The sequence below is a fragment of the Xiphophorus maculatus genome, chromosome 11 (assembly GCF_002775205.1).
Source record: "Xiphophorus maculatus strain JP 163 A chromosome 11, X_maculatus-5.0-male, whole genome shotgun sequence".
Taxonomy (NCBI): domain Eukaryota; kingdom Metazoa; phylum Chordata; class Actinopteri; order Cyprinodontiformes; family Poeciliidae; genus Xiphophorus; species Xiphophorus maculatus.
The window spans coordinates 16,525,444-16,552,453 of NC_036453.1; the positions used below are offsets into that span (position 1 = coordinate 16,525,444).

The 27,010-nt window shown below is 40.3% G+C and overlaps 1 protein-coding gene across 3 annotated transcripts in view; it reads right to left on the bottom strand.

Annotated features, from left to right (window-relative positions):
• Positions 1-27,010, bottom strand: part of LOC102226145 (protein turtle homolog B-like) — a 97,701-nt gene that overhangs the window by 24,111 nt on the left and 46,580 nt on the right. For 2 of the 3 annotated variants that reach the window (XM_023342498.1, XM_023342500.1), the window contains exons 4-15: positions 25,495-25,646; positions 24,135-24,252; positions 19,797-19,938; positions 18,275-18,420; positions 13,070-13,212; positions 12,789-12,929; positions 12,257-12,373; positions 11,867-12,017; positions 11,321-11,444; positions 7,132-7,307; positions 4,752-4,978; positions 206-290 (exon numbers count right to left, since the gene is read on the bottom strand). In XM_023342498.1, coding sequence (XP_023198266.1) covers positions 206-290; positions 4,752-4,978; positions 7,132-7,307; positions 11,321-11,444; positions 11,867-12,017; positions 12,257-12,373; positions 12,789-12,929; positions 13,070-13,212; positions 18,275-18,420; positions 19,797-19,938; positions 24,135-24,252; positions 25,495-25,646 — 1,722 coding nt within the window. The remainder of the gene's footprint in view (positions 1-205; positions 291-4,751; positions 4,979-7,131; positions 7,308-11,320; positions 11,445-11,866; positions 12,018-12,256; positions 12,374-12,788; positions 12,930-13,069; positions 13,213-18,274; positions 18,421-19,796; positions 19,939-24,134; positions 24,253-25,494; positions 25,647-27,010) is intronic. The other variant, XM_023342499.1, reaches the window with a different exon arrangement.

Here is a 27,010-nt window from a genome sequence, read left to right on the forward strand (position 1 = left end):
AATGCACAAGTAGCAACAATCTGTCTCAGAGATGCAAGGATGGCCTGATGTTGCGCAGACGTTACAGGCAAGGGGTTGAACTGAATGAAAGCCAACGAGCTGCGCTGCACTTTCTAATGCATTGTGATACAGAATCCTTCAAGTGTCCTGTTGCCTTGGAGAATACAGAAATAACCACAGAAAGTCGCATCTTGTGAGAACTTACCTGTGCTGGACACTCCCACTACGTTACTGGGCTCGCTGACCATGTCGTCCATGACGGCCATGATGCGAAACTCGTACCAGGCCTCCTGGGAGGAGCAGAACAGAGGAGCCGTCAGGATGTTAAAATAAGCAGAACAGGTCAGACTAAAGGCTTCAAACAACCACAGAGCTAAAAATACTTATTTTTTTCCCCCACTACACCAGCCACCTGAGAAGACTCTGAGGAAGCTCACTCTGCAAAAGACAATGATGTTATGCGCACCGCCGCCCCGTCACAAAAACTGAAAGTCCATTTCTCGTCCAGGTACAAATAGGTAAAATGGTGCCACTTCAGAGCATAATAAACAGCATAAAACTGAATTAGATAGGTTATCAAAAATCTATAGCATGAGTGTGAAAACTCACTTGGTAGATAGTAGAAAATAAATACTGACAAAAAGATTGAACAGATAAACTAAGTGTGATAATATAAACAACAATTTAACAGGAGTTCAGCCTTTGAGGCAGAAAGTCAGGGAAACATTTCAATAAGTTCATGGGTAGGGAGAGAGTAGTCCGTGAAATGTTCAGAGGCCCTTCCATCGGTCCATCCATCGTCTACACCAGCGTGGTGGAGTCGTGGGGTGGTGTGGGGTCTGTCTGCAGTGGTCACTGGGTGAGAATCAAGGTCCACCTTGGACAGGTCGCCGGTTCATCACAGGGCAACACAGAGACAAGCAGGACAAACAACCATGCACACACACTCATGCTCAGAGCCCCATTCCTGAAGAAGATCCGGGACGGTTTAGACGATCCAATGAGCTTCTTAGCTCCCCTCAATATCCTCTGAGGTACCTAAAGCCAGGGGCCGGCAACCCAACATGTTGAAAGAGCCATATTGGACCAAAAAACAAATCTGTCTTTCCTCTTTTCCCCTTTGCTCTCCAGGGCCCACCACACACTAGTTGGTTTGTTTACAACAGCCACCTGCCTCGCGCCCCGCCAGCTGAAAGAAACGTGTGTCACAGGCTATGATGCAAATCTTTGTTGACAGAAATGTTGAAATGTAATTTTTATTCTACGCATTTTTACAGCATTGGAAAACGATAAGAATGATTGTGTCATGTTTGTCCTCCTACAGAAACCATATTAAAACAAAAAATATATTTCCCACCCCCAACTTTTTTCTTTTTCTAACATTTTTGGAAAAGCTCCAGGGAGCCACTAGGGCAGCGCTAAAGAGCCGTGGGTTGCCGACCCCCACCAAAGCCATCTGCTGTCTTTATCGCATATGTGATGAGGCAGGAAGTTCAGGTTGTGACCTCCTAGAGTTGGTCATCTCCTTGGTTTTGACTAAATAAGGATGTACCTTTGGTGGACAATCACACTAGCTGTAGGTAAGTGAATGAATAGTCCAGAACAGACATATGCAATATATATATATAAGGTATATATAATGACTTAAAATTTCTTAACAGCATTAACTGCTTTTTTGTTTATACAAGAGTTCCAGCCAGAAACTTTGCATTCATGCGTTTCTGGTACGCCCATAATTCTGACGAACAAGCAGCCTCCGCAAACAGTATTGAACAAAAACCTGTTTCTCTTGGCCCACTGGGAGTTCGTTTTTGCTTCAAAAAACAATCTGACGGGACGCTGGATAAGACGTCGATGTTGTGTTCAAAATAGTTGTTCTATCAGCAAAACTCTTCAAGCCTAAAACAGCATCTCAGTGCTAAACACATAATTTAGCAGCAAAAGAGGTTTTTGAATTGAAAATGTTGCTTATTTTGTCGACATTTTCTCTTCAATTAAAATTCAAATAATTAATTACATGTACTCAGTAATGTCATATACATACATACATATATATCTCAGTATATATATATATATATATATATATATATATATATATATATACACATACATACATACATACATACATATATATATATATATATATATATATATATATATATATATATATATATACACATACATACATACATACATACATACATATATATATATATATATATATATATATATATATATATATACTGTATATATGTTGCTGGACTGTGCTGGCTAAAGCCGCGAGTGAAGGTCAACAGGAAGAAAAAATGTCTCCTATTTGCGTCATACAGAAGTGTCGGGACTTGGCAGAGGCCAATGTGGGTTGTGTTAGGGTTTTCATCAGTAGTCGTCCTATTCAGTTTCCCAGCATGTGTTACATATAGATATCAGAGTGCCAGGCATCCAGAAATGACAGTCACGCAAATCCATAATATGACCATCAGCAGACTCCATCATGTGCTGGTAATGCGGTCCAATGCATATCTGCTGACCTTCACTCACTGTTCTGATTGGCTGCCCAACACCCCAGCAACAGCCTAATAACACTACAATAGTGATGCCACAATGGAAATCCCATAGAGGGCCTTTGATTATGTTCCAGCTTTTTTTTTTTTTTTACGCAGCCATCACTGGTTTGCTTGTGCACCAAGTCACATCCATCAGTGCATTTCTTCTGGCAGCTTCAGTATTTCTGTCAGAGTCTGAAGTTTGCACCAAAATGACAGGAGAAAAAAGTGGAGTTTCTTCTCTCTAAGGTGTCACATCATTCCCACGTAAAGCATCTGGAAATGAAGCGGTGCAAATGAAGCGGTGCTAAAGGAGGAGAAAACAGGCTGAAATTAAAGGAGCAGATGAACCACACGTCTAAATAACCGACATGGAAGTACAGAACGTATTTAATCTTTTTCGACTCGATGATCTCGGGTCGTCCTGTTTACTACTTGCTTCAAGACACTTTGCAATTCAGCTGGCTTCACACTGAGCTGTCGGCAGAGATGGACAGATTGAGCAATGTGATCAGTGCAAACATTCACTTTCACACATACGCAAATACGGAGAACAGCAGACTGAACAAACCTTGTGGTTTAAGTGCTTTAACCACAGAGGACGAAATCCGCAGCAGCGAAGTTACACAACCCAGGTGTAATGTGTGTGTTTGAGTGAGGCAACAAGAGAGATGAAGTGTGTGTGGGTGTCTGCGGGAAGAGCAAGGAGAAATAAAAGCACTTTTGTGGACCTGAAAGTGGCAGCTAGATTAAAGAAAGATGCTCAAACATGTTGCGGCGGCGCTGGGCTGCAAGAAAACGACCGTTTACTCAGAGCGCACCAGTTTTACGCTCAAGGTTTTTCTTTCTTTGCCTTTTTTCTACTTTAGCGTTCTGTTAAAATGAATTTATTAGTTTCATGTTTTAGTGTTATGTCTTACTGAGATAAAATCTATAGATTCACTGCACGTTTTACACCGATCCAGAACTAAACCGTAACACAGAAGCCCACAGAGTCAGCCTAATCAGCTTGTGCACACCTGCCCTGTTACTATGACAACCGTGCCGAACGTGACGGCATATTATTGCACGGAACACGATAGTGTTAATGAAACTGTTTTATTTGTGGTGAGCTGACATGTGAGGCTAATTAGTGATCGTCGTACAGGCCCCCCACATCACACCTTCAACTTCTAGATGCAGTCACAAAACACGCTGCGTTACTTCAGAAAGTTAAATATTTATCAGTTAATAATGAAAAACCTTTATTAGCTTAAAGAGTTTACTATATGACACCGAATTTTGCACAAAATGATTGGCTCAAATCAATTTCTCAGACTAATTAGCAGACTGCTTGCTATAACAGAGGGACAGATGTGTTTAAAAGTCTTGTCATGCAGACATGGTTTCTTTGTGTCATAAGGTTCTGACTTTTAAGCTAACTGCTGCTAAAAATATCGCAGCTCAAAGCACAGTTTTCTGGATCACCAAGAGCTTTAGGGTGAGAAGCTCAGCTGCAGTGATCACGATCCAAAAGTGTGCACGGAGTACCAGGATCTCCACCAACAGAGGGTGTTTTAGAATCATGCAGATTTTGCTTAACATCAGCAGCGAGTAGTCATGAGAGTTTCTGCTCAAACAGGGAGATAAATGCATTTAGATCACTGTCTTTTTGACAAGAAGGGCAACAAAAACACCCTTTAATGAAGGAAACATCACAAAAGAGACTGAAATTCTTTAGGAAGGACAAAGATTGACATTAGAAGACGCACACAAAGTTATTTTCTCTGATGAATCACTCAAGGTGTGTTTTATAGCACAATCAAGTAACTGTTTTAAATTAAGTTGTTATAAAAATGTGGCATATATCAAACCTGACTTAAAAGTTATTTGATTTACTAAATTAAAGCCTTGAAATTGGGCCTCTGTCTCTTTAAGAAGCTGATAGTTCTTACACAACAGAACTGAGGTTCCTTACAATTGAGCCCAAAAACATCAACAAAGACCTATGTTTTTTTGAGCAACATTGTACAAGGCAAAAATTTGAAAAAGGCGACTCAAAGATCTGTGAGCAGGAACAGTCATTGCATCTTAATCTCATTGAGTAAATGTGGTCACTTCTCAAAAGGAAGGCAAAGCAACATAACCCCCAAAAACCCTGATCGCCTCTAAGCACTGAAAAGACAACCAGTCAGGATTTGGCAGAGCGCCTGGGATGTGTTCTACCTGGATAAGGTCTCGGGCGAGCAGCTCCAACTCTCCTGCAGGAATGCTGTCATCCAAGATCTCCCATCGTTCCCCCAGACGGAACTCCATTACATAATGCTGGATAGGTGCTGTGTGATTGGCAGGTGGGATCCAGGTGAGCAGGACTCCCTGCTGCGTGCGATTGGCTGTGAGGCACCGTGGTGGGGTAAGCAGCACCAATGGTTCAGGGGTACTTGTAGGAAATACTGAAAGAGCATATCAGCATCAGTGATCTGTCTACATGGTTTAAGATTGAAGACTTTTCTTGAGGTAAGCTTCTGTTTCGTTACAATTCTCGACATTTCACGACAAAATGCTTGCCCAGAAGTCCACAAATTATGAAGCAAGAGAAGGTTTTGGCCATGTGCAGTTCACTGCTTTCAACTTTTGCACCACAAACTTTGTTTTTTTAATTGGGATTTCCATGTGTCAAACCAACACAAAGCTGTGCATAACAGTTTGTTTCAATAATCTGAAAAGAGTATAAAATGCTACCTCAAACTTTAAACATTTGAAAGAGTGCTGTTCCGTCCATGATCTAAACATGGAAACATTTCTACTGAGAAATGGACGTCCACCTAAATGAACAGGCTGGGAAAGAAAAGCTTTAATCAGGGCAAAAACCAAGAGGTGAGAGCTCTGGAGGAGCTGCAGAGATTCATATCTCAGGTGAGAGCAACTGTAGTCATATGCTCCAGAAACCTAGCTTATACAAAGGAGTGGAAAAAATGGAAGAAATTGCTAAAAGAAATCCGCAAGTGATCTATTTGTGGAAGCAGGTGCTCCAGTCAGAACGCACACCATATTTTAAAGATGTTTTTTTTTATATGGGAAAGCCAAGTATTATTTTCCTTTCATTTCACAGTATTGCATTCCTTCATCTTGGTCTAGTACAAAAATCCCAATTAAATTGACTGTAGTTTCTAAGTGTAGCATAACACAAGAGAAGTTCAAGGGGTGTGAAAACTTTTGCAAGGTTCAAGAATGTCCTATACAAAGCGTGTGTTCTTCAAGGTGCAACTTCACTACTTTTACCATTTGAAATTTTTTTTAAATTACAATATTGCATTTTAACAAAACCGAGTGTTTGGAATCACAGCTCCACTTCAAAATCTTGCAATAAAAATTGTGCAGAGGCCAAAAAAGACTCCAGAGCCAAAATACTGATTGTCAGCATATCTACCAGCTCCACTGGTTCCTTCTTGAGTAGAACCAAGAAATATGAAATCTGTAGATTTTTTAAATTTATTTAGAGATGAAGGATGGAATGCTTCTAAGTGAGAGAGAGAGAGAAAGAAAAAGAGAGAGCAGGAGCAACCCAGCAGCAGAAAGCTTTGACCTCTGGGTTTCTCCTCCTTGGCTCACACATAAAGTGGTGCAGCGCGGTTAGTTATCTCCATTTTCAGCATGTCACTTATCTTTGAATAATAATCTGTGACAGCTTCATTTGCACTTAGACTGAGCAACATTAGCAACCCTCGCCTCAGAGCTGAAATAACCAAACTAAACCCATACCAGTTACTCTGATAACTGCTGGTTAAACAAAAGGACACCTTTACTAAATTAGAACAACAATCACTTTTAAGATGTTAAAAAAGTAATTATGACTTTAGATTTAAGCAATAGAAACCCTGAATCAATCTTTGCAAAAAACAAAATTAAAATAAAAACAATTAAAAAGTCCTTTGACTGGGAACAAGATGCTGAGTTTAAAATATATGTTCTAAATATTTGATTAAAATTTAATTCAATTTAAAATATTTTGTTTCAGAGGGAAAATTTAATGTTGTAATAACTCATATCATCCAAGTGTCTTCACACAGTCATGGTGGATGGTGATGCTGTGGGCAGGAAGGATCTCCAGTAGCAGTCAGGCTTGCAACACATCTGAAGACCTCTTACTAAAGACATTGTTTCTGTATAATACTACTGCCACACACAACCACCATAACTTGCTAACAGCTCAATATTCAGATAGCAGAGATTATATTCCACACCATTGGTTTTTGGCAAGCTCTGCTAATCCAACTCGTTTGCTTTTGCAGCTGCTCTGAAAAGCTCGATCAGCAGCCACATGCTCACCCCTACAGACCTGAGCAGCACTGAAGATAAGTAAGTGAGTAGATTTTATTTATAAAGCGCCTTTCACAGACAGAAATGCGTTCTGAGCAACCTTACAGAAGCAGCACTCACTCATCTATCCGGTAAAAAAAATTACCTGATAATATTTATGAACATAGAAGTGTACTGTGACTTAACATAACAATTAAACAGGTGGTTTACTTGCATTTGTATTCACCCAGCCTTTAAAGTCACATTAACTTAGGATTTCTTCCCAGTGAGTGGCTGTTATACTCACCTAGAGTGTTCACAGTGACGACCTCGCTGAAGGGGCCTGTGCCAAGCTTATTTTGGGCCAGGACACTAAACTGGTACGTTGTCTCTGGCTCCAAGCCCGGCACCACCATCCAGTCCTGGCCTCCAGGTACCGGTATGGAAACCCAGTCGTGTGGACCTAAACGCTCCCTCTTCAGCCTGAGCAGAAGTGAAATGTGAATGGACAAACAGGAAGACATGCATGGGGGGGAAAAGGACAGTAAAATAATGGAACTGTGTCAGTGGTCCTCTTGTTCATGTCTCTAACACTTATTGATGCCTTTAGAAACTGGCTATGACTTCATCTTTTGGGTAGTTGATGGAAACACACTGTTGGTGTGTTACACTTGAACAACTCCATAACTACAAATGAAGAAGATCCTGACTGTAAAATCCAACATGGCTGCCATATACACACAGTCATCAACTTCCAGAGCAGTTAGCTTGGTCAATGCATACAGGAAATAGCGAACCTGACAACTGTTTATCTTGCATGTGGAACATGGTCAGGTTAGCTGTGATGTACCTCCATGGTAATCTGTGTGTAACACACCATGTCTGCCTCCTTAATTCAATATAGCACGACCAGTTTGACACAACAAGCAGCAAGGCCACTGCTTGTTTATGCTAAGTTTGTGATTCAGTTCCAAACTGCAGACTGCTGGGCTTAGCTTCAGCTAACAGTTGCCGAGGCAGTAAATATGTCAATTACATTGGAAGATTCTTTCTTTCTTTCTTTCTGCAGCAATTCACTAAAACATTAAAATTTTAATGCAGTTTATTCTTTATTCAGAACATGGCAGCCAGTTAATAGTATCAACGTCATGCTGCATTTAGCTTTGCATTTTGCCATTTGGCCATGCCATACACTCACACTGAAAGATCTCCATCACCAACTGAAGCACACAACTACACACATGCAATAACTTTGCAACTGTATCCATAGCACTTATTTACTGTAAAGAAATACAGGGTTGTATAAATGTATACAATAACAGGAGCTAAAAATATACAAACTGCAGTTTTAGTACAGTACAGTTTTAAAAGGTTATAAATGTGATGTTTACATTTCTACAGTGCATTTAATATTGTACCTTGAAAAAGTATTCAGAGCTCGTGATCTTTTTAATTTCAAAACATTTCATTGGGATGTTGTTGTGAAAGACCAACACAAAGTAATTAATAAATGTAAGGTAGAAGGAAACTAACATGTTTTTTTTTATTGTTATTATTTTTACAAATTGAAATCAGGAGAATACATTAACATTCAGTCCCATTTTCTTTAATTTGTCTACGTAAAGCCCAGTGCAATCAGAAACCACCTGCTCAGAGTAAAAAAAGATTTGTGCCAAAGTATGGACCTTAAGGCAACATGAAAGCCAATGTTAATAGGAAACCATAAGAGAAAAAAAGTAACACAGCACATCACCCTAAGCACACCAACCTCGGTGGTGACAGGATTATGCTGTGTGGAGGCTTTATTTTAACAGGGACAAGACAGCAGGTCAAAGTTCATGAAAAAGTTAATGGAAGTAAATACGTGAAGAAATCTTGTTAGAGATCAAAAGTCTTGAGGCTGTGGCAGAGGTATACCGTCCGGCAGGATATCCATCCTAGGAATCCAGAGTTGTAATGGAATGATTTAGATTTTAAAAAAAGATTTATATATTGGAATGGCCCAGTCAAAGACCAGAACTAAGTCTTTGGAAAGACACAGTAATTGAGGTCTCCCTCTACTCGGGCTGACTGAGCTTGATGAGTAATGAAAGGTGGGCCAGCCTTTCATAGTCAACATGCGCAGATCTGGTACATATTACATGCCACAAAGCATTCACTCTGGGAAGTGTTTTCAAAACCATGCGTCCTTCCACTTGACGTTTACAATAATGCACTATTTTGTGTTGATCTGATGTATAAATTTCCAATGAAATATATGTAACTATATTTACAGTGCCTATGAAAAAGCACTCCCTTGGAGGTTTTACACTTTTTATTGCTTTTACAAATCATCAGTGATCAACACAATTTGGCCTTTTCGACAAAAAACAAACAAACTTTAACATCAAATTGAAAACTGATTTGAAAAAAATAATCACAGTTCAATAAAAATATCTAACATAAAATAAGTGATTGTATCAATATTCACTCCGTTTATGGGTTATGTATTTTTTGATGTAACAAAAACTAGACATTCAAGGGGCGTGAATACGTTTCCGAGTCACTGCACATTTTCTATTAAGCGGTGTGACAAAGTCAGCTGTGCAGGAATCCATCCGCGGCGTTTTGAAGGCTCTTCTAAATGACAGCAGGGCTGCAGTGACACCGGCCATCCGAGTGCTGATCACACAGGCTCGCTGTCAGTATGAATATCTTTAATTAAAGCCGCTGTCTGATTGTTTTCCTATTCGTTCTGCTCTCTGGTTACTTCACTTTATTAATAAAACATGATGGGTGGCAGTGATCAGAATAAAATTAGGATTTGACAGATTTTTTTCACCTCTGTCACCTTGTACTTTAAATATATTCCCTTTTTACACAATTCAGACTTGATTATCATGCACTGTAGTTTACCATCACTTTTTTTATTATTATACCACATAATTATAGCTACACATACTGTGTTACAATGTTGATAGCCTAAATCAGGGGTGTCAAACTCATTTTCGTTTTGGGCCAAATCAAGATCAGGAATGCTCTTAAAGGGCTGGTTGTGCCAGATTGTATTGATAAAACCTGTTCACAAACTGTTAAAATATTAATGAATTCTTAAAATTAAAACATTATTGAACATCTTTTCAGTCCCTCCAGGCTTTTGTGATTCCTTTTGTGATTTTTTGCAATAAAACACAAAGTTTTTCTCAATTGTGGAAATGTTTGCGAGATTTGCACTTATTTATGACGGTAAATGCGACTTTTTATTACTCGCTGTATAGATTATGGACAATAATCTGACATCATTTAAGGCTGAGGCAGCTGTTTTGTACAAGTAAGAAAGCTTTTGACAACTTTTGAGAAAAATCTGCAATAAGCTCCAAATTATTAGTACAAAAAAAGTGCAGGGATTTGTTAATTTTTTGTGAATTTCCACGATAATCCTAATAAAAAACTGGAGGAAATGATTGATATAATTTGGCAGTAAACAGATAAAAACTGCACTGACTTGATTGATAAGGTAATATTTAAGTAAACATAGTGTCTAGTCTAGAATCTAGAGGGCCACATGAAAAGCTGTGGTGGACTGGATTTGGCCCACGGGCCTTGAGTTTGACACGTGGCCTAAATGCTTAGACAGACTTAGATTTTTCTTTCATCATTTTGCTCCACAGTTTATTTGTAGGACATTCAAATTTCAAACACCAAAGTTACTCTGAGTCACTGTCCAACAGCAGAATGAGCTAGCTATTTACTATCCTGATTACCAAGTTAAATATTTGGTCAGGTGTGATGTCATGAAGGCTCAGTCTCCACTGTAACTAAATGATCAATTAAATCATCTTCTGTTCATCGTTGTGTTGAAGACATGGCATCTCAGGTTGATGTTATAGACCAATAAAAACTATTTCTAGTTTTGTTTGTAGTGGTTTTGTGGATTACTTGTGGGCTGTCAGTGTCATAATTAACACAAAGCAGCCAGCATGCTCCAAGTCAAGACAATTCAGGAGAACATTTCATGAGGGAGTTTAGGAATTTGCTTGTAAACATTTTTCCTTTACTCAGTTTGAATATATTCAAGTTCACATACAATGAGAGCTTTTTAAAAGAGGATTATGACAAAATTCTGCTCTTTTTTTTTTATCAAATACATTTCAACTTAGAAATCAACTTGCTCCATAGACTGTAACGGCTTGCTCAGATTCTTATCATGTCACACAATGTTTCCATTGTATTAAGTATTAGCTACAACAAGCATTTCAACTGAGGCCCAGTCAAGCAGAGCGATGCAGCGGCAGCAGCAGGGTAGAGTTGGGTCATGTTCAGATAGGTTGCAATCACCTTTCTTTTTTTTTTTTGTCTTTAAAAACTCACTGAAACTGGATTTCCTTGTACTTTCCCCATTTCTGCGGTTTTACAACTGCTCTGAACGTAACCCTAGGAAAGACATATCCAGCAACAAAATAAGGACATAATGAAGGAAGAAAAAGCAGGAAGCAAAGCATGCTGGGATGACTCACACATGGCCGTACCAGACTGAGTATGTCTGCTGGAAGCCTCCGTCGTAGCTGGCCTCCCAGGACATGTTGGCCCAGGTGGAGGAGGTTGCGACGCGGACTCTGGTGGGCGCGTGGGGGCTTGTGCCTATGGAAATGGGGGGGAAGTCTTTTAAAGGGGCATATTAGTCACTGAGTGTCGCTGTTATGGAGACGTCATTCAGTTTACCTGCCAGACAAATTAACTGTGAGCCACGGAGGTTAAGAACCCAAGCAGCCCAAAGCACAATTACTTGCCAACCAAGTTTGACTAACAGTCTATAAAATCACAAGAAAAACTTACAGAAATTAAAACAGGAATGTGTTAACATGAAGGAAAGGGTTCGGGTTAGTGAACTGAGATAAGCAACTGTTGCTGTCAATTAATTCGGCAAGGGTTAAGAGGCCATTTGCAAACAGCAATGACCAATAAAACCATATAGAAGGAAGAAAGAAACTACTGCAACTTATTCTTGCTAGAAGTGGTCGTACAGATTATTCAATCACGGAGTGCAGTTAGTTTCTATGTACCTATGACTTGGACATGCGTGCTGGCAGTGATGCTTGTGGCAACGTTGGTGGCGACACACTCCCACTCCCCGTGGTCATCCTTCATGAGCGACTTCAGCTGTAAGCTGCCCCGAGGCAGAACATTGTGCTTGCTTTTACTGGGCTTCCCCACCTGCAGTCCGCCCCGCCCGAGGAAATAAGCAGACACAATGAACAAGAGGCACACGCAATCCAAAGTCTTAAACACTGAAGAAAGAAGGACAATGTTGTTAAGAGGCTTAGTCGATTCCGTCTGAGGGGAGATCGCAAAATCCAAGCACTAAAATACTGAATAAGGTAAGGTAAACCATAAGGTACTGATTAACAAGAACGTGAAGAAACTGGAACTACAACAAGGTGTGAGGGTGGTACCTTCCTCCATGTGATATTCGGAAAAGGATCTCCTTCTGCTTCACATGGGATGACAAGTTCCCTTCCAGCCTCCTGCCTGTACTCCCCTCCAGGAACCACAGAGAATTTTGGAGGGTCCTGTACATTGGCGAGACAACCGTAATGTGTAAGGGAAACGCTGAGTGTGCCTCAAGTTTTCTTAAGGACTCCCGTTACATATCTGCATTGGTATCAGAAGAGAAAGAAGTGGATCGGTGCATCCCTACTAAAAACAAACAGTAATAATTATGTTCACCCATTCCATCGGTTCTTTTTACAATTTACATGATCAGCAGTTAATATAATTACAGAAGGCAGAATGTTACAACGTGCAATTTCTCTATACACAGCTGTTTTCGTCTTCTTTAGTTCTAGGCAGAGGTAAAGTAAAAGTAACAATAGAGATTTGACTATAATTTAAAGCATATCCACTGTAGGTGGGTAATCAGTGTGAGAAAAGGCTAAACGGTTTATGTGAAGTCCAGATCAGCTGCTGTGCTGCTGTTGTGTTTACCTTTAGCACCAGGGGAGCAGGAGGAGACCATCCCATGGATCCCAGGGCATTGTAAGGCATGCAGGTGTAGGTGCCAAGAGAATCCTCTGTCACCTCTGCAACACGGATGCTCCCATCATCAATCTGGCTCCAACCAGGGTACTGTGATAAATAATCGAAATGGTTTATCCACTGCATAACAAATCCTGAATATGTACATTTTTACTACACTATCTAGAAGTTTGTAAAAATAAAGGCACAGATTTCCTCAAATGAAGGCGTCCAAAACCGAACTGAATCACCTTGTCTATCCGTAGAGGGAGCCCGTCTTTTTTCCACTTAACCAGAGTTAGAGGGGGGTTGGCATCTACTGGGCAGCGGATGAAGCCTGGGAGACCAATGGCCACATAAATGACAGATGGCATGTTTACCACACGGGCAGGATCTGGTGATTACAGAAAGAGAAAAGGCGACTAATAAAAATCACCCGTTGTAGTGAGGGAAACCAAATGGCTGGTTATCACAGCAGATGTGTGAGGAGGCTTGGGAAATCTCTCGGCTTTAGACAGCAGGCTCAACGCACAGTGACAAATTTATTCACCTTGCGTGGAGCACAGCTGATCTCAGAACAGCATTTGTGTATATCACTAATATTGATATACACTGATATTGATGTGTGGAGTAATTCAAGAGTAATTCATCAGTTTCATCCCAAATTAAATGCCATGAAAGGCTCCAACAACTGATGTGGCACACACAGTGAAAACAGTACATTTCGCATGCTATCATTAAGAGCAGAGAGCATCTTACCTGGAGTACATAACGTCTACCTAAGTCTATGTTTACAGACTTCTATTCTAATAGAAGAATAGTGTACACACTATTCTAATGTGCACACATCTGCAGTTTCACAGCTTACAATAAAGTATTTGAGGCAAGTTGAAATGTGACGTCACACACACAAGACCCTGCCTCCCAGATCCCTGCTGGACGGCAAAGTAACGACTCGCCGTCGATAACTATCATTGGTTTTAGCTGTCAAGCTGTCAACATAACGCGCTAAATTTTAGAAGAAAAAGGGACGCAGTGTTTTGCTATTAATTGTCAACATTATGACAACTAGTTAACAAGGCCCAAGGGTATCACATTTGAAATGTCAATAAAAAGTTTTAATATAGAAGAATAGAGAGGAAGACGGAAGTAGGTCAGTTATGCTAGCTTGACTTTGACAGCCTTAACATGTAGATGTGCTGCAGAATTCGGTGTGTTTCACTGAAGATGCAGTCAATGCAGAAGATGCACTGACTGCTTCTAGAAGTCTGTTTGGATGTGTACTCAGACCAGGTGAGGTGACATTGTGATGTAATCCGCTTCACTGACAAACTTCTTTCTTAGGATCATATTTATAATTTTCAACCATTGTTTACTTTTGGATTTAGAGAGTCTGGCTTCTTCTGGTGCAGAATTATAACAGACGCCTCAATACGATGACATAAAAGTAGGATTAAATGCAAAATGCTACGTGCCATGGAAATGGCACGTAGCAGATTTTATTATTTTTTTTATCCAATTGATCCATTCAGACAGTCATAAAAAATCAAATATGGGCACATTTGGGTCACATTTGCCTGCTGTGTGAACTTAGTCTTGGTCTTATCTGACCAAATCAAACATTTGCAGTTAAAGTCTCTGCATAATTTGGGGCGTGCCGTGGTGGCGTAGTGGTTAGCGTGACCCATATTTGGAGGACTTGAGTCCTCGACGCGGCCGTTGCGGGTTCGACTCCCGGACCCGACAACATTTGCCGCATGTCTTCCCCCCTCTCTGTTTTCTGTCAGCCTACTGTCATTTAAGGGACACTAGAGCCCACAAAAGACCCCTGGAGGGGTAAAAAAAAAAAAAAAAAAAAAAGTCTCTGCATAATTAAGCCAAAGCATAAAAATGTTTATGTTTGGTATGCAGAACATCCATCAATCCGCCTATCAACACTACCTCCAGCAGTCATTGGGCTAGAGGTGAGACACACCTAGGACAGGTCAACACAGAGACACATGTCAAACAACAATGCGCACACACACACACACACACACGCACCCACGCACACACACACACAACCACCCACGACATCACACCTAAGGGTGTCCTGCAAAGACACATTGCTGCAAACTGCTCCACTGTGAAGTCCATATGCAGACAAGAAAAGATTTATTTTCTGGTTTCACTCCCAAACTGGCTGACATACAGCATCTAATGGTGGATATTATGACTCGGCGATGCCAAGATTTCACTTTTTGCAGCAGTTTTCTAAAGGTGAGGTTTAAAGCCTCTCTTGCCATCTACACACAGCCCAGAACTTACTGGAACAAAGATGTATTATCCTTCCCTGCAAGGCATGTGAATAAACCTCCCACTTTCCCCTCCGCATCATAAAACCTTCTTTCAACTGGTGTTTGATTCAGTCATCAAACCCTTTTAAAATCAGACAAGGGGGAAAAAAAAGAGGTCATTATTCTCTAAATAAGAATAGACCAAAAAAAAGGGAAAAGTTGCAGTTGATCCAGAAATTGAAGGACAGGGCAGAACATTGTGGTGCCTTACTAAGGTCAGGGAGGAGAGCTTCCCATTATGCACTGGGTGATAAGCATGAAAGATGAGGTGACTGAGTGGAGGAGGGGAGAGCTATCAGCAGAGCAATAGAGGGAGAAGAAGTGAGGCTGAGCGTGGGAAACAGGACAGGTGAGAGATAGAAGTGACTGCATGACGTAAGGCAGAGTGGAGCCGCTGGAGGAGAGCTGGCGATGGGATACTGTCACTGAGAAGCAGGGGAACAAAAGCGCTGCGAGGAAGAGAAAATGAGCAGCAGAGCAAGCGACTGAGTGAAGTGGGAAAGCTGGACGGCTTGGACAACTTAGGACTTGCAGCACGTCTGTCCTGAAGCCCAGACTGTGAGCCCAGAGGAGCGCCGCCACCGGCACCACAGACAAGAATATCAGCCAGGTTTCTAAATATAGCACTCAGAGAGCCCTATCGCTCACGACGTGCTTAGTTCCCACTGATGCTGAGGGGAAGTTACTCGCTGGCACAGCCCTTCAAGGAAAAAGACAGGAAGAGAAAAGAGACAGAAGGAGAAGGGAGAACATTGATGGCTGACAGAAGGGGAGCAAAATGAAAAGAAGAACATCAGAGGAAATAATAGAACAGAACAAATCAGAGAGCCCCCTGCAGTCTGATGAGAAAAGTCACCAGTCTTACAGCAATGATGTAATCCCCCTTTTTCCTCACTCCTCCCCTCCCTCTCCTGACTGGTGTCGCCTATCTCTGTTCACACACACAGAAACACAGACCACAGACATACACAGCCATCCACGGAGTCGGGGGCACAGGAGAAATGATAAGGATCCGCCGCTTTAACTCGCATCATAGTGACCACCAATCGACGAGGTCTCGCATCTCCTCCTGCCTCTCCCTGTCTGCTCCAGACACCCGACACAAGCTTTTCTACAGGCAACAGATTCACACAGGCTGGAGCCGCGAGTGACTGCTGAACCGCTGGAGCGCTCCAGCTCAGAAATGAGGAGGCAGTAACCCAGAGAGGGAGCGATAATATGTCAGTGAGCACATAAATGTACATAAACGAGTACAAATAGGAAATATAGAAATGATCTATTGGAATGAGAGGGAGGAGAGCAAAAAGAGAAAACAGGTGTTTGACTGGGATTAGGTTTTCACCTGCGAGAAGGAAGCGAGTGTCAGCCTGCTAGAGAGAACCAAGTGGTTCAATGGTCCAGAAACCCATCTTACACCTGAAGGAAACAATTGTTGGGAATGATCTACAGCAGGGTCTAGTTTAAACTAAACACACATGGAGAAATACTCTGTCACCTGATCTTTGTGCATATTCAGGTGATGGGAAATGGAGGTACACTCACGTCGCTCAATTTTACTCTAACAGGTCAGAATGATTTTAGGTGATTCTCCTCCCCCTGACCAACACTTCCCCTCACCCTCGCTGCTCATAGCCACTTCCACCCAACAGGTAGGGAGTGGCTTCCCTCTTTGTTTACCTGTCATGTCCACAGAGCTGGTTTCTTTATTGTGTAGCGCAGCAGCAAAGCTCCATCATACAGAGTCTAAACATTACAACTGTCTGCTAAAATCCATCCATTCATGCAGTTTTTTATATCTAAAATCCAGGCACACCCAACTCAATAGATTGATTGACCTGCCTGCCACCCAATTGCAACGAATCGATCAGCAGAGAAAAAGGAACAAACTCGGTGTCTGTCGAGCTAATTACTGCTGTCAGGAAATGTGTTTGACAAACGCAGTAGCAACATTCGCTGTGTTTAAAAACAGCCAAGATTTGCAACCTGATATCCAAACTCTATCAGGTCAGATTACAGCGCTGTTACTTCGACAGCGAAAAATAATCAACAACCTCCCCGAAAGTTGCAATGTTTGTTTCACTCCAGCGGTTGGTGTCTCTCATTCTCTGACCACCACCCACACACATAAACCAGAAGAGGAAATTCACTGTAGGTCAATAACGTTAACAAACCTCCTTTTAGGTGTAGGACAAATCACAGATAAACAGATCAAACATTACTTGAGATGAGCATTGAAAGACTTGTCAGTTTTCCAAATACTTTTTTAGGAAGTCTAATCTTAGCACCATCAGCTGGGTTTAATCCACTTTAATCCAACTCTAGCTCATTTGTCTAGAAAGTCTTGTTCCTTTGGGGATGTGTGAATGTGAATTCAAACTGCGATTTGAACCGAAAAAGCAAACTCCAGTCAACCTAAAAACCTAGGCCTTTGATCTGTTGAAGAGAGCTCTGGTGTGGTTCGAATGCATGTGAGAGCAGCAAGCAGACGAAACCGCTCCAAAAGCAGTAAGCCGTCAACAGCGCAGGGCATTCTGGGTAAGTGCAACCAAAACAAACACTTGTGTCTGGCGCTAGCGGGAAGAGTGGTTTGTGATCTTTTACCAAAGAAAAAAGAGAAACCCTACAATCTCTAAAATCTGACGCCACTCCATTTTTGCTTACATTTTGCGAAGAAGAAAGTTGCACTGCTTCTTCTTCTGTCTTCTTCAGAGGTTTCTGTATTGCTTCTCTCAGTGGCCATCGCAGGCGAGGGAGTGAACACATTTTTCAAAGGCTAGTTTGATACAGTGCAGTGTGAGAGCGAACCGCATCAGCTGAAAATGTAGCAAATATCGCAAATCTGGTCCCCAATCAAACCAAGTCTACATATCAGATGTGAAAACCCACTTAAACACATTGGAAGCCAATGCATTTTCAATGGGACACTCTGACTTTGTGCTGCCTCAATACACTTATAATGCACATGAGGCTAATTTAGCATACAATCAGAGGAATCCATTAGAAGTGCTAAAAGTGTGAATAACATTTCAGAAGCACTACTATGAAGAAGATCTGTAGCAAAATCTTCATCCTGACAACAAAAAAGAGGATAAAATTGTTAAATGTGGAAAGCTGACTTACATTGCACTGCTAGGTAGGCAGAGGCAGACGGTGGTGTGCCTAGGCTGTTGCTGGGGGAACAGGTGTATTTTCCAGTATCCTCGGGCTTGACTTGCACAATGATGAGGGAACCGTCAATGAGAATACTGACTCTCCGCTTGAGGTCACTGTGGATATGAAGAGAAGCACTGGGATCTAAATTCAGTAAGTCCCAGCAAGTCTGTTAAATCTGACCACCAGCTGCCTGGAAGTGGTGACCTAATGAACCATTTTTACACGAGTAATTTTTTCCAAAGAGTGCAACATTTAGTGGAAACTGTCCTCTAGACTGAAGCTCCCGCCTGGCAGTATTTTTCAGACCCTTTAAGACATTTGTTGTTTGTCATTTACTGACAAAAATATATTAGCAGATACATTCATTCTCTTGTCATTTGTGTATAAAGTGAGACCGTTGTAAAAATTATAATACATGTATCCAGTTTTGTCATTTTTGGTTCATTTCCCTGTGGAAGTGGAGTTCTGACTCAGTCATGAAAGGTGCTTGTCACAGAGCATAGTTTATAAATCAAAGCGGAACGGCTGGATGTTGGGAACTGGACACGTCCACTGGCTTCAAAGGTAACTGAACATCACAGCAACTCATATTCCCTCAACTTATTAAGTTTCTACCCTACAGCAAAAACATAATTCCAGCAAACAGCAGATACATTTATTGATCCCACTACCAAAGATTTCACTATAAACAGTATTTCACGCTGAGAGTTTTAACCACCATCAGAATATATTAAACCACCATGTAGGTGGGCTGTAAACTGGAGAGAGAGTCGTTAACATAGACGGACATCTCAAGCTACTGAAAATCACTGGCTGGAATTCATTTAGTTTTATTTTCTAGGGGTTCTGTGAATTTATTCTTACTTTTGACAGTTTCAAGTTATTTTAGGAGCCACTGTGGGCTTTTTGGTCCACGTGTGTAAGTGTTATAACGGTGCTGCACCTCTCTAACTCACAGTGAATTAGGTGGAAGACAGAAAAAAGCTTTGCATACGATTGTACAATTAAGCCATGTATATACAGTCATCTTCAGTAACTGCAGAGTATGGGTGCAAATGAGACTTGTTTGTCAGATTAAAAGTACCTTTTAAAAAAAAACTTTTTAAGCAGATTTAAACATGTCTATTATTAAAAGGAATATTTCAGACTGATCAGTCTGAAATATTCTACTCTCAAATGTCATGTTTTGATGACAGTAAGATTGAAGTCACAAATAACCATAAATTACAGAAATAAAGGCTTCAAGAGTGAGTTGAATCACTGAAATAAATAAGCTTTTCAATAATATTCTAGTTAATATTACATGAATGTATACACGAAACATTCCGCATTGTATTTCCACACTTCTCATCAGATTCAGCTAAAGAATTTTTCCCGCAGACAATCAGATCTTCGCAGGATTTTTTTATCGGTGCCGACGAGTAGACATTTCAATCCGGAAACGTAAAGAGAGAAGAACAAACAATAATGAACATGATCATAACTTTACTTCTTGAAGAAGACGTTGTCCTCCTCCCAGAACCAGGTGTATGTCAAGTTGCGAGGATAGGCTTCCGCCTGGCAGGTGAAGAAGGCATCCTGCGAGATGTTCACCGTTATGTTCTCTGGTGGTGAGATAATAAACGGAGGGCCTGGTGGGAGCACAAAAACACACATACAGGGTGACTTTTAGCTCATTTAAGTAATGTCTTAATGTGTCACATAAAAATGGTCAACTAAATATTTAAATTAAAGATATGCAGAGAAGTCGACTGATAACCAGTGCGGATTTTTAGCTAAACTAAAAACTGAAACCCCCAGTCCAGATTATACTAAGGTCGCTTTGACAACAACACTCTTTGAAGTGGACTTTTTGTCTCAGCGTAAAAAAGACTCAACATTAGTCATTTTCAATAGGTGCTCAAACTAAGCCAAAGAAAGTCCAGAGATATCAAAAGCTTTTTAAACTTAAAGTATTCTTTAAAAGGTCTGATGTTTCCTCTGTCTGCAAAAGAGTGAGTGAGAGTGAGACCTTCAGCAGAATCAAAAAAAAGTTATTCTTTTAGTTAACTCGAGGTTCAAACTATCTGTAATAGAACAGGCTGTATTTGAAACTTGGCATCAGCATCTAACAAAATATTTAGTTAGAAAGGAAGCTAAATATTTAGTTTGAAAATTAATATTTCTTCTGGTAAACTACACATTTAGCTACTTGGCAAACTAAACAATAAACTAAATATTCAGCTTATTTAACTATGAGTTGGAAAAATAAGTACATAGGCCTGAGTTAGCTAAACATTTACGTAATTTACAAACTAAATATTTAGTTTGCTGCATAGGAGTTAAATATATAGTTGGTGAACTAAATATGTAGCTAGCCAACTAAATATTTAGCTTCAAACTAAATATTTAGCAGGCTCACTAAACACTTAGTTTAGTGAGCCCAACTAACTGAATAGTTGGTTTTAAAACAGTGACTTAAATAAATTAATGAATATTAAATATCATGGTGAAAATATGACTTTGAAAAATGAACCCCCAATTTTTTCTCTTAAGCTATATAACTCAAATTATTGTTGTTAATTTTTGACTGTATAACTTTTCAAATGTCACCCCAGCACGCCAGGCAGAAGGTCTCCAATGCACAAAGATGTTGGAGGTACTGCCATGTCCTCATTTCCTACTCTTTCTTAGCGTAGGAAAGCCATGCACTAAAACCACAGCAGACAGAAACTGGGTGGTGCGCTGTCTGCTTGGAGAGGACTGTTGAATTTTTCATAACTGGGGAAACGAGCACCTGAAAGATTGGGCAAAATATAATAAAGAATTTTAAGAAAAATTGCACAATAACTGTCTGTGATGCTGAGTCTGAGAAGAAAAACACAATTGCTATGGCTTTTGTTCAGCTCTTTAATACCAGACATCACATTTTCCAACTCCACCAAAAGCAAGGCAGGCATTTGTTTGCTAAGGATTCAAACTCTTACTTTCTGTAAAGAACAGCAGATCTGGTGGAGCAGAGAAATACCTTTCACTTTAGTGAAGTGTAAACTGCATGATTGAAACTGGAGATAGAAAATGTCCTACAGGATAACAATCCAAAACATTTCCAGGATAGCTCACTATAATCATATCTGCATAAAATCACCTCAAAAGAAATCACTGGTTAGCATGAATCCCTGATAATAGATGCAGATTTTCATATATTTATGACCTAAAAGCAAGACAAGAGGTACTGTATATCATGAGAAGACGGATTTGACAGAGAAGAGGGATTACAGCGGGAGCTGAAAGTTTCATCTTCTTGCCTGGATTTTAATCATCTTAATCTTTATGGGTTTTTCTCAGTTTTCTAAGCTGTGGCATTTTGGGAAAAAAACACTTTTTCTCCTTAAATAATATAAGTATTTGTGTCTTCAATATATAAGATGAATCCAGATTGAATTAATAAAAAATAAAAAAACCGTAACATTTATTTTTCCAAACTGACAAGTTATGGGTTCAACTCCACTTTTCTCCTGCCACATGTTGATGTGTCCCAATCAGTTTACTTCTTAAAGGAGTCATGGATATTTAGACCAAGTAAAACCTGATTTTAGTGGCTCACTTTGTTACTGTTGCAATCATCCATCTCTACATTCTGCTAAAATGCAGAGAGGAATATAATATATGGCTGACCTGTACGGGAGTACACTGTAAATCTATTGAACTGTTTGTCTTGCAAAATGTTTTTAGGTGACATTTGTTATGATGCATGACTGCATGTAGAAACAGATTTGGACAAACGGCTGGACGAGCCAAATTGTGCTTAGTAAACTGATTGAGAAAAAGACAAACTCTCTATGCAGACACAGAACTTTCTATTTAGCGTAGCAAGACAAATCCCTGATGTCCTAAAGGGAATGCGTGAGGAGCTAAGACCCATTTCTGAATTAATTATTTCTAGCACACAGAAAAATATATTGAGATAATTATACAGCATTTGCCATGGAAAAGATGATGGTGCATGCTGCTAAGAGGAAACAGATACAGTAATTAGAATAAATCTACACGTGGTTGTGCCAGTGTAGTCGTGGGAAAAAGAATGAATAACAGAGGATTATTTAATATATATAAGTATATATACTTCAGGTTTGATTTAACCCTTACCGACAAAGCAGCTGTCTATAAAGCCAATACACTATGCTGTAGTTTACACTATGCTGGAAACTACAGGCTGTAGTTCAATTAGCAAGAATGAGAGAAAATATGATGAAGAAATATTCCAGTGGGAAAGAGACCAGAAGTGATTCTAGATAACAAAACAACTTGTGTTAATGACTAAATATATTTTCATGTTAAATCTTAAAAGAGTGATTAGAGATGAAAATATACATCCTGTTAAAAATTACTTACTAAAATAGAGCGGGTGTGTGTAAAGTTTCCTGATGATTTTCTAATCATGACACAAAGAAATTCTCCTGTGAGTGAATGCATTTGTGGTTAAAACAGCAACAAAGAACATGATGATACATTTGAAATTGGTTTACTGCTGAGTTGTATCGTTTATTATTGTTTCAGACTGGTTCCAAATATCCCACTGGAAATGAAATAGGGATCCACACACAAAAGAAAACACAAATGTGTAATTTGTTAGAATTTAGCTTCACACAGGGACACACACGCCCACATAGTGAGCCAATGTTGCTGCGATAAAGTGTTTATCCCATATGCTAGCACTGATTAGCAGCGTGCAGTTTGATACTTGAACATGCAGAGTGCTTCCATCTGCCAGCTAGTCTGAAGGACAACCAGGACTATGTGAGCCTGGTGGTAATGTTGCTGGCGATGGCTGCCAGTGTGTGCCTGTGCCAACCCTGCCTATTTGGAACAAGCTGAGTCCTGAAGATTGGTTGGCTCTGTGGCGTCTGCTGATCTGCTGCTCACTGGCTTTCCAGGAGGCCGTCTATCAATCCGCATTTCCCAGAAATTATACAGGACAGTCATGAACTGTGACCTGACCCCGGCGTTGTGCAACAAATCTTATTGTAACAATGATATTTATGACTCTGCTGGCTGTGGATAACAATCTCTTTGTGGACTCCAAATCTATACAGTACGACACATACATATGTTTTAAGTACTGTTTAAGACTTAATGAGATCCAAGATCCTGAACATGAACCATAAGCAGCAAGGAAACAGAGAAATCCCACAACTACAGTTAAAGATCACCGTTAAGCCACTGTGGTGTTTGAGACAATCTAACACTTCTAACAATACTCCTTTACCTCTCTTGTACTTTGTTTTGGCTAATTTATTGCTCTGAGTATATTGGCCTATTCTCAGTCTATATATTCCAGTGAAAGATTAATCAAATACTAAATTTGCAGACATTTCAATAACGGAGTCATCACGATTACTCCAATGAAGTGTTTCAGCCCTACTATAAATACCCAGAAAACATAATTATATACTATTGCTGAATTTTCACTAGGAATGAAGGCCAATTATTTGATGTAAAAGTGTATGGAAAGGATTCAGTTATTGGACTGGTTGCCTTGCTAGGTCATCAGTTCGTCACAGGGCAACACAGACGAACAGGACTAACAAGCATGAATTTAGAGAGGCATGTTTTTGAACTGAGGAAGGAAGCCTGAGTACCGAGAGAGAAGTCACACATCCACATGGAAAAACATACAAACTCCAGGCAGAAAGATTTCAGGATGGGATTCAAACTCATGGCTCTCTTGGTGCAAGGTAACACAGTGTGGACAGCTTCTCATTATGTCTGTGTTTAAATGAAGAAAAAAATATGCAAGAGTGATGGAATTTGTGAAAAAGTGAATCGGTGAAAACCATGCGCCAACCTTGTACTAGCAGCCTTGTTGTGTGAATGGCCTCTCCCTGGGAGCTAAAGGCTCGGCACGTGTAGGCCCCGCGATCTTCCCGGGTGATGGATAGCACCGTCAAATTCCCATCAGACACCTACAAGCATTAAATAATGTTTAGCTTTCAAAAACAGGTCATTACTATGGAGTAACCTGGCTTAAGTCAAGTTAAGTCAAGTTTGTATGTATTTCAGCAATAAGGCAGTTCGAGGTGCTTTACACCATAAAAACATCAGTCAGTTATCAATTATGAAACAAGCAATAAACTCTTAATCTACAATCACACCTCTCCCAAACGTACAGCACACATTCAAAAGTTTTGAACTGTGATTTGTTTTCTTTTACAGAAGAGACAAAATAAAATTCCGGTTCACCATTGTCAACTCCAAAGGAGTCACTGAACTGGTTTATAAAGCCTAAAGCTAAAATAGACGCAGGCGATATATTGAATATATTTGGTGTATTCAGAGTAAAGTCAAACAAAAACATAAAAATTTGATGATATTAAATGATTATTTTTCTTCAATGTATGTGTGTTTTTCCCTAACATCAGTAGCTTGCAACATGTCGTTTTGCGGCGGGACACATGAAAGGAGTTCCTGTCCGCGGACCTACACTACATCCCAGGAGGACCGACTTCTCCGTTCCCTTGCAGAAGAACTCCTGATCCCTGCTGAAACAAGCTTCTGTCCAACACCAGAGGTCAAATAAATCACCCAGTGTCTGGCTGAGTTGTAGTGCTTTCTGATCCGGTCTTTAAGCATTATCCTGGATCCTCATTAATAACTATAATCTGTCAGGGCGTCGCTTAATGCATCGGTAGGACCGGCACACAGAGGCAATAGTTCTGGGCTCGATTCCCCACCTCAAGACCTATGGTGCATGTCTTCCTCTCTTATTTCTCTTCTTCTTGATTGTGATTGTGACCAACTAAAACTTTATCAACCCCATGTCTACCTGAACAAAAACCTACTGATTCATACACCTTAGTAGAGTTTGTGTGTATGACTCTTGATTCAACCAATCAGTTTTCTAAAATTTTGTCTAACGTAGCCAGCATCTGGTTTCTTTATGGCCCAGATGTCTTTTATGACTTCCTGGCCATAGAGGACTTTGGCATAATTGTTGCATGCTCTTGGAATGGCATATCTTTCTTTCATTAATACCATTATGTGAAGGCAACAACTTTCACTGTGTGGCATTGGCAAACATCAATCCCTGTTGTGCAATATCCATGTCATTTGGTCTATCCTGTTAATAGTAACAATTTTAGATCCATCCTAAAAACAAGTCCACATCCCAGGTGGATAGATGGAACCGAATGGCACCGAACATCTACCTTGTACTTGGCACTGCTGATCAGAAGCCTGCCTTCTCGCAGCCAGCTGACAGAGGGTTTTGGGTTGCCGAACGCCGTGCAGCTCAACGTGATGCTCCTCCGTTCCTTGGCCTCGACATACTGAGGTGGTGTGTCTGTGAATGTGGGAGGGGCTGAGGAGACACAGGACAGGAATGACATGAACTACATGAGGAACCAGTAGGGACCATTCTTACATCACTAACATAATGCAGGATCTATGTATATTTTGTCTTCATGTTGGTCTAAAGCTCACTAAAGCATCCAAACCTTCAGAAACACTTTTGAAGACTTCTGACAAGTGCGAGAGATGACAGAAGTAGTAACACCTCTTGGGTTTTCACAATTTGTCCACAAACTTCAGTACATTTTATATGAGTAGCACATAGACAAAAGAAAAATAAAAAAATTATTTTCAATATTTTTAAAACCACGCATACTTTACCTTCCACATGCTAAATAAACACTACATTGAGCTTGTGTTTTGCCTGAACTCTAAATAAAAGCCACTAAAGTTTGTTCCTGTAATTTAAGGAACCCAGATCTGTAGATGGCAAAGAACAGATGCTTCCCTTCAAGCCTGAAAGAGCTTCAGAGCTTCTGCCAGTAAGAATGGGATGAGCTGCCTACATCCAACTGCAGGGCTTACTACAAAGACTTTAAGCTCAAATGCTGACAGAGGCACAAAGGATCAAGTTAAGAGTTGAGACTCTTTCATATTTGAGACAATTCATGGTTTGAATAGTTTTATTAAATATATTTAAAACAATTCATTTTGGTTCTAGGTGTTGCTCTGGTTTATGTGTACTTGTCTGCCAAGGCTTCTGCTGCAAGTAATGTAATTTCACAAAGATCTTAAGAAAAGTCCAGCCTTTCAGGTGGATTTACTCTGCTGGATACCAACCCTGATGTTAATCCCTTGTGTGACCGTCATTAGGACAGAACATAGTCTTCTATAACTTTTCAGAGGGTTAGAGCCTCTGAAAAGTCCTGGTCAGAGAAAAAGAAGAAAAAGTCAATCATCCACCGTGCCAAATGAGCCCCGTCTTCGACACAACCAACAGGCCCCAAATATGGGTTTGTACAGATTAGAATGTTCACAGAGTTTTTAAGAGTTCATATGAGTTCAAGTGTGTGAAAACGTGGTCTGAAAACTACCTACTGTTTTATATGTGGGTAAAGCTAGTTTAGTGAGACGAGTGTAGTGTGTCGGCCTCCAACTGGACTACAGGATAAGTTCAGTTGTGGGCTGGGATTCCATCATCCCAGCTGCGCAGTTGTTTATCTCACCAGATTGTTCAACAAGGTTTGAGTTAATCCAAGTTTATCAGAGTTAATCCAAGGTCACCCAAGTCCACCTGGTCAATTCCAAGATAATTTTACGCTGAAACAGATGAAAACGTCCCCCATTGCTGACTGTCTCCTTCTTCCAGGAGTGTAGAGAAAATCAGTGTATCTTTGCTCCGTGGCCACAACTGGTCGAACGTAATTGTGTAAC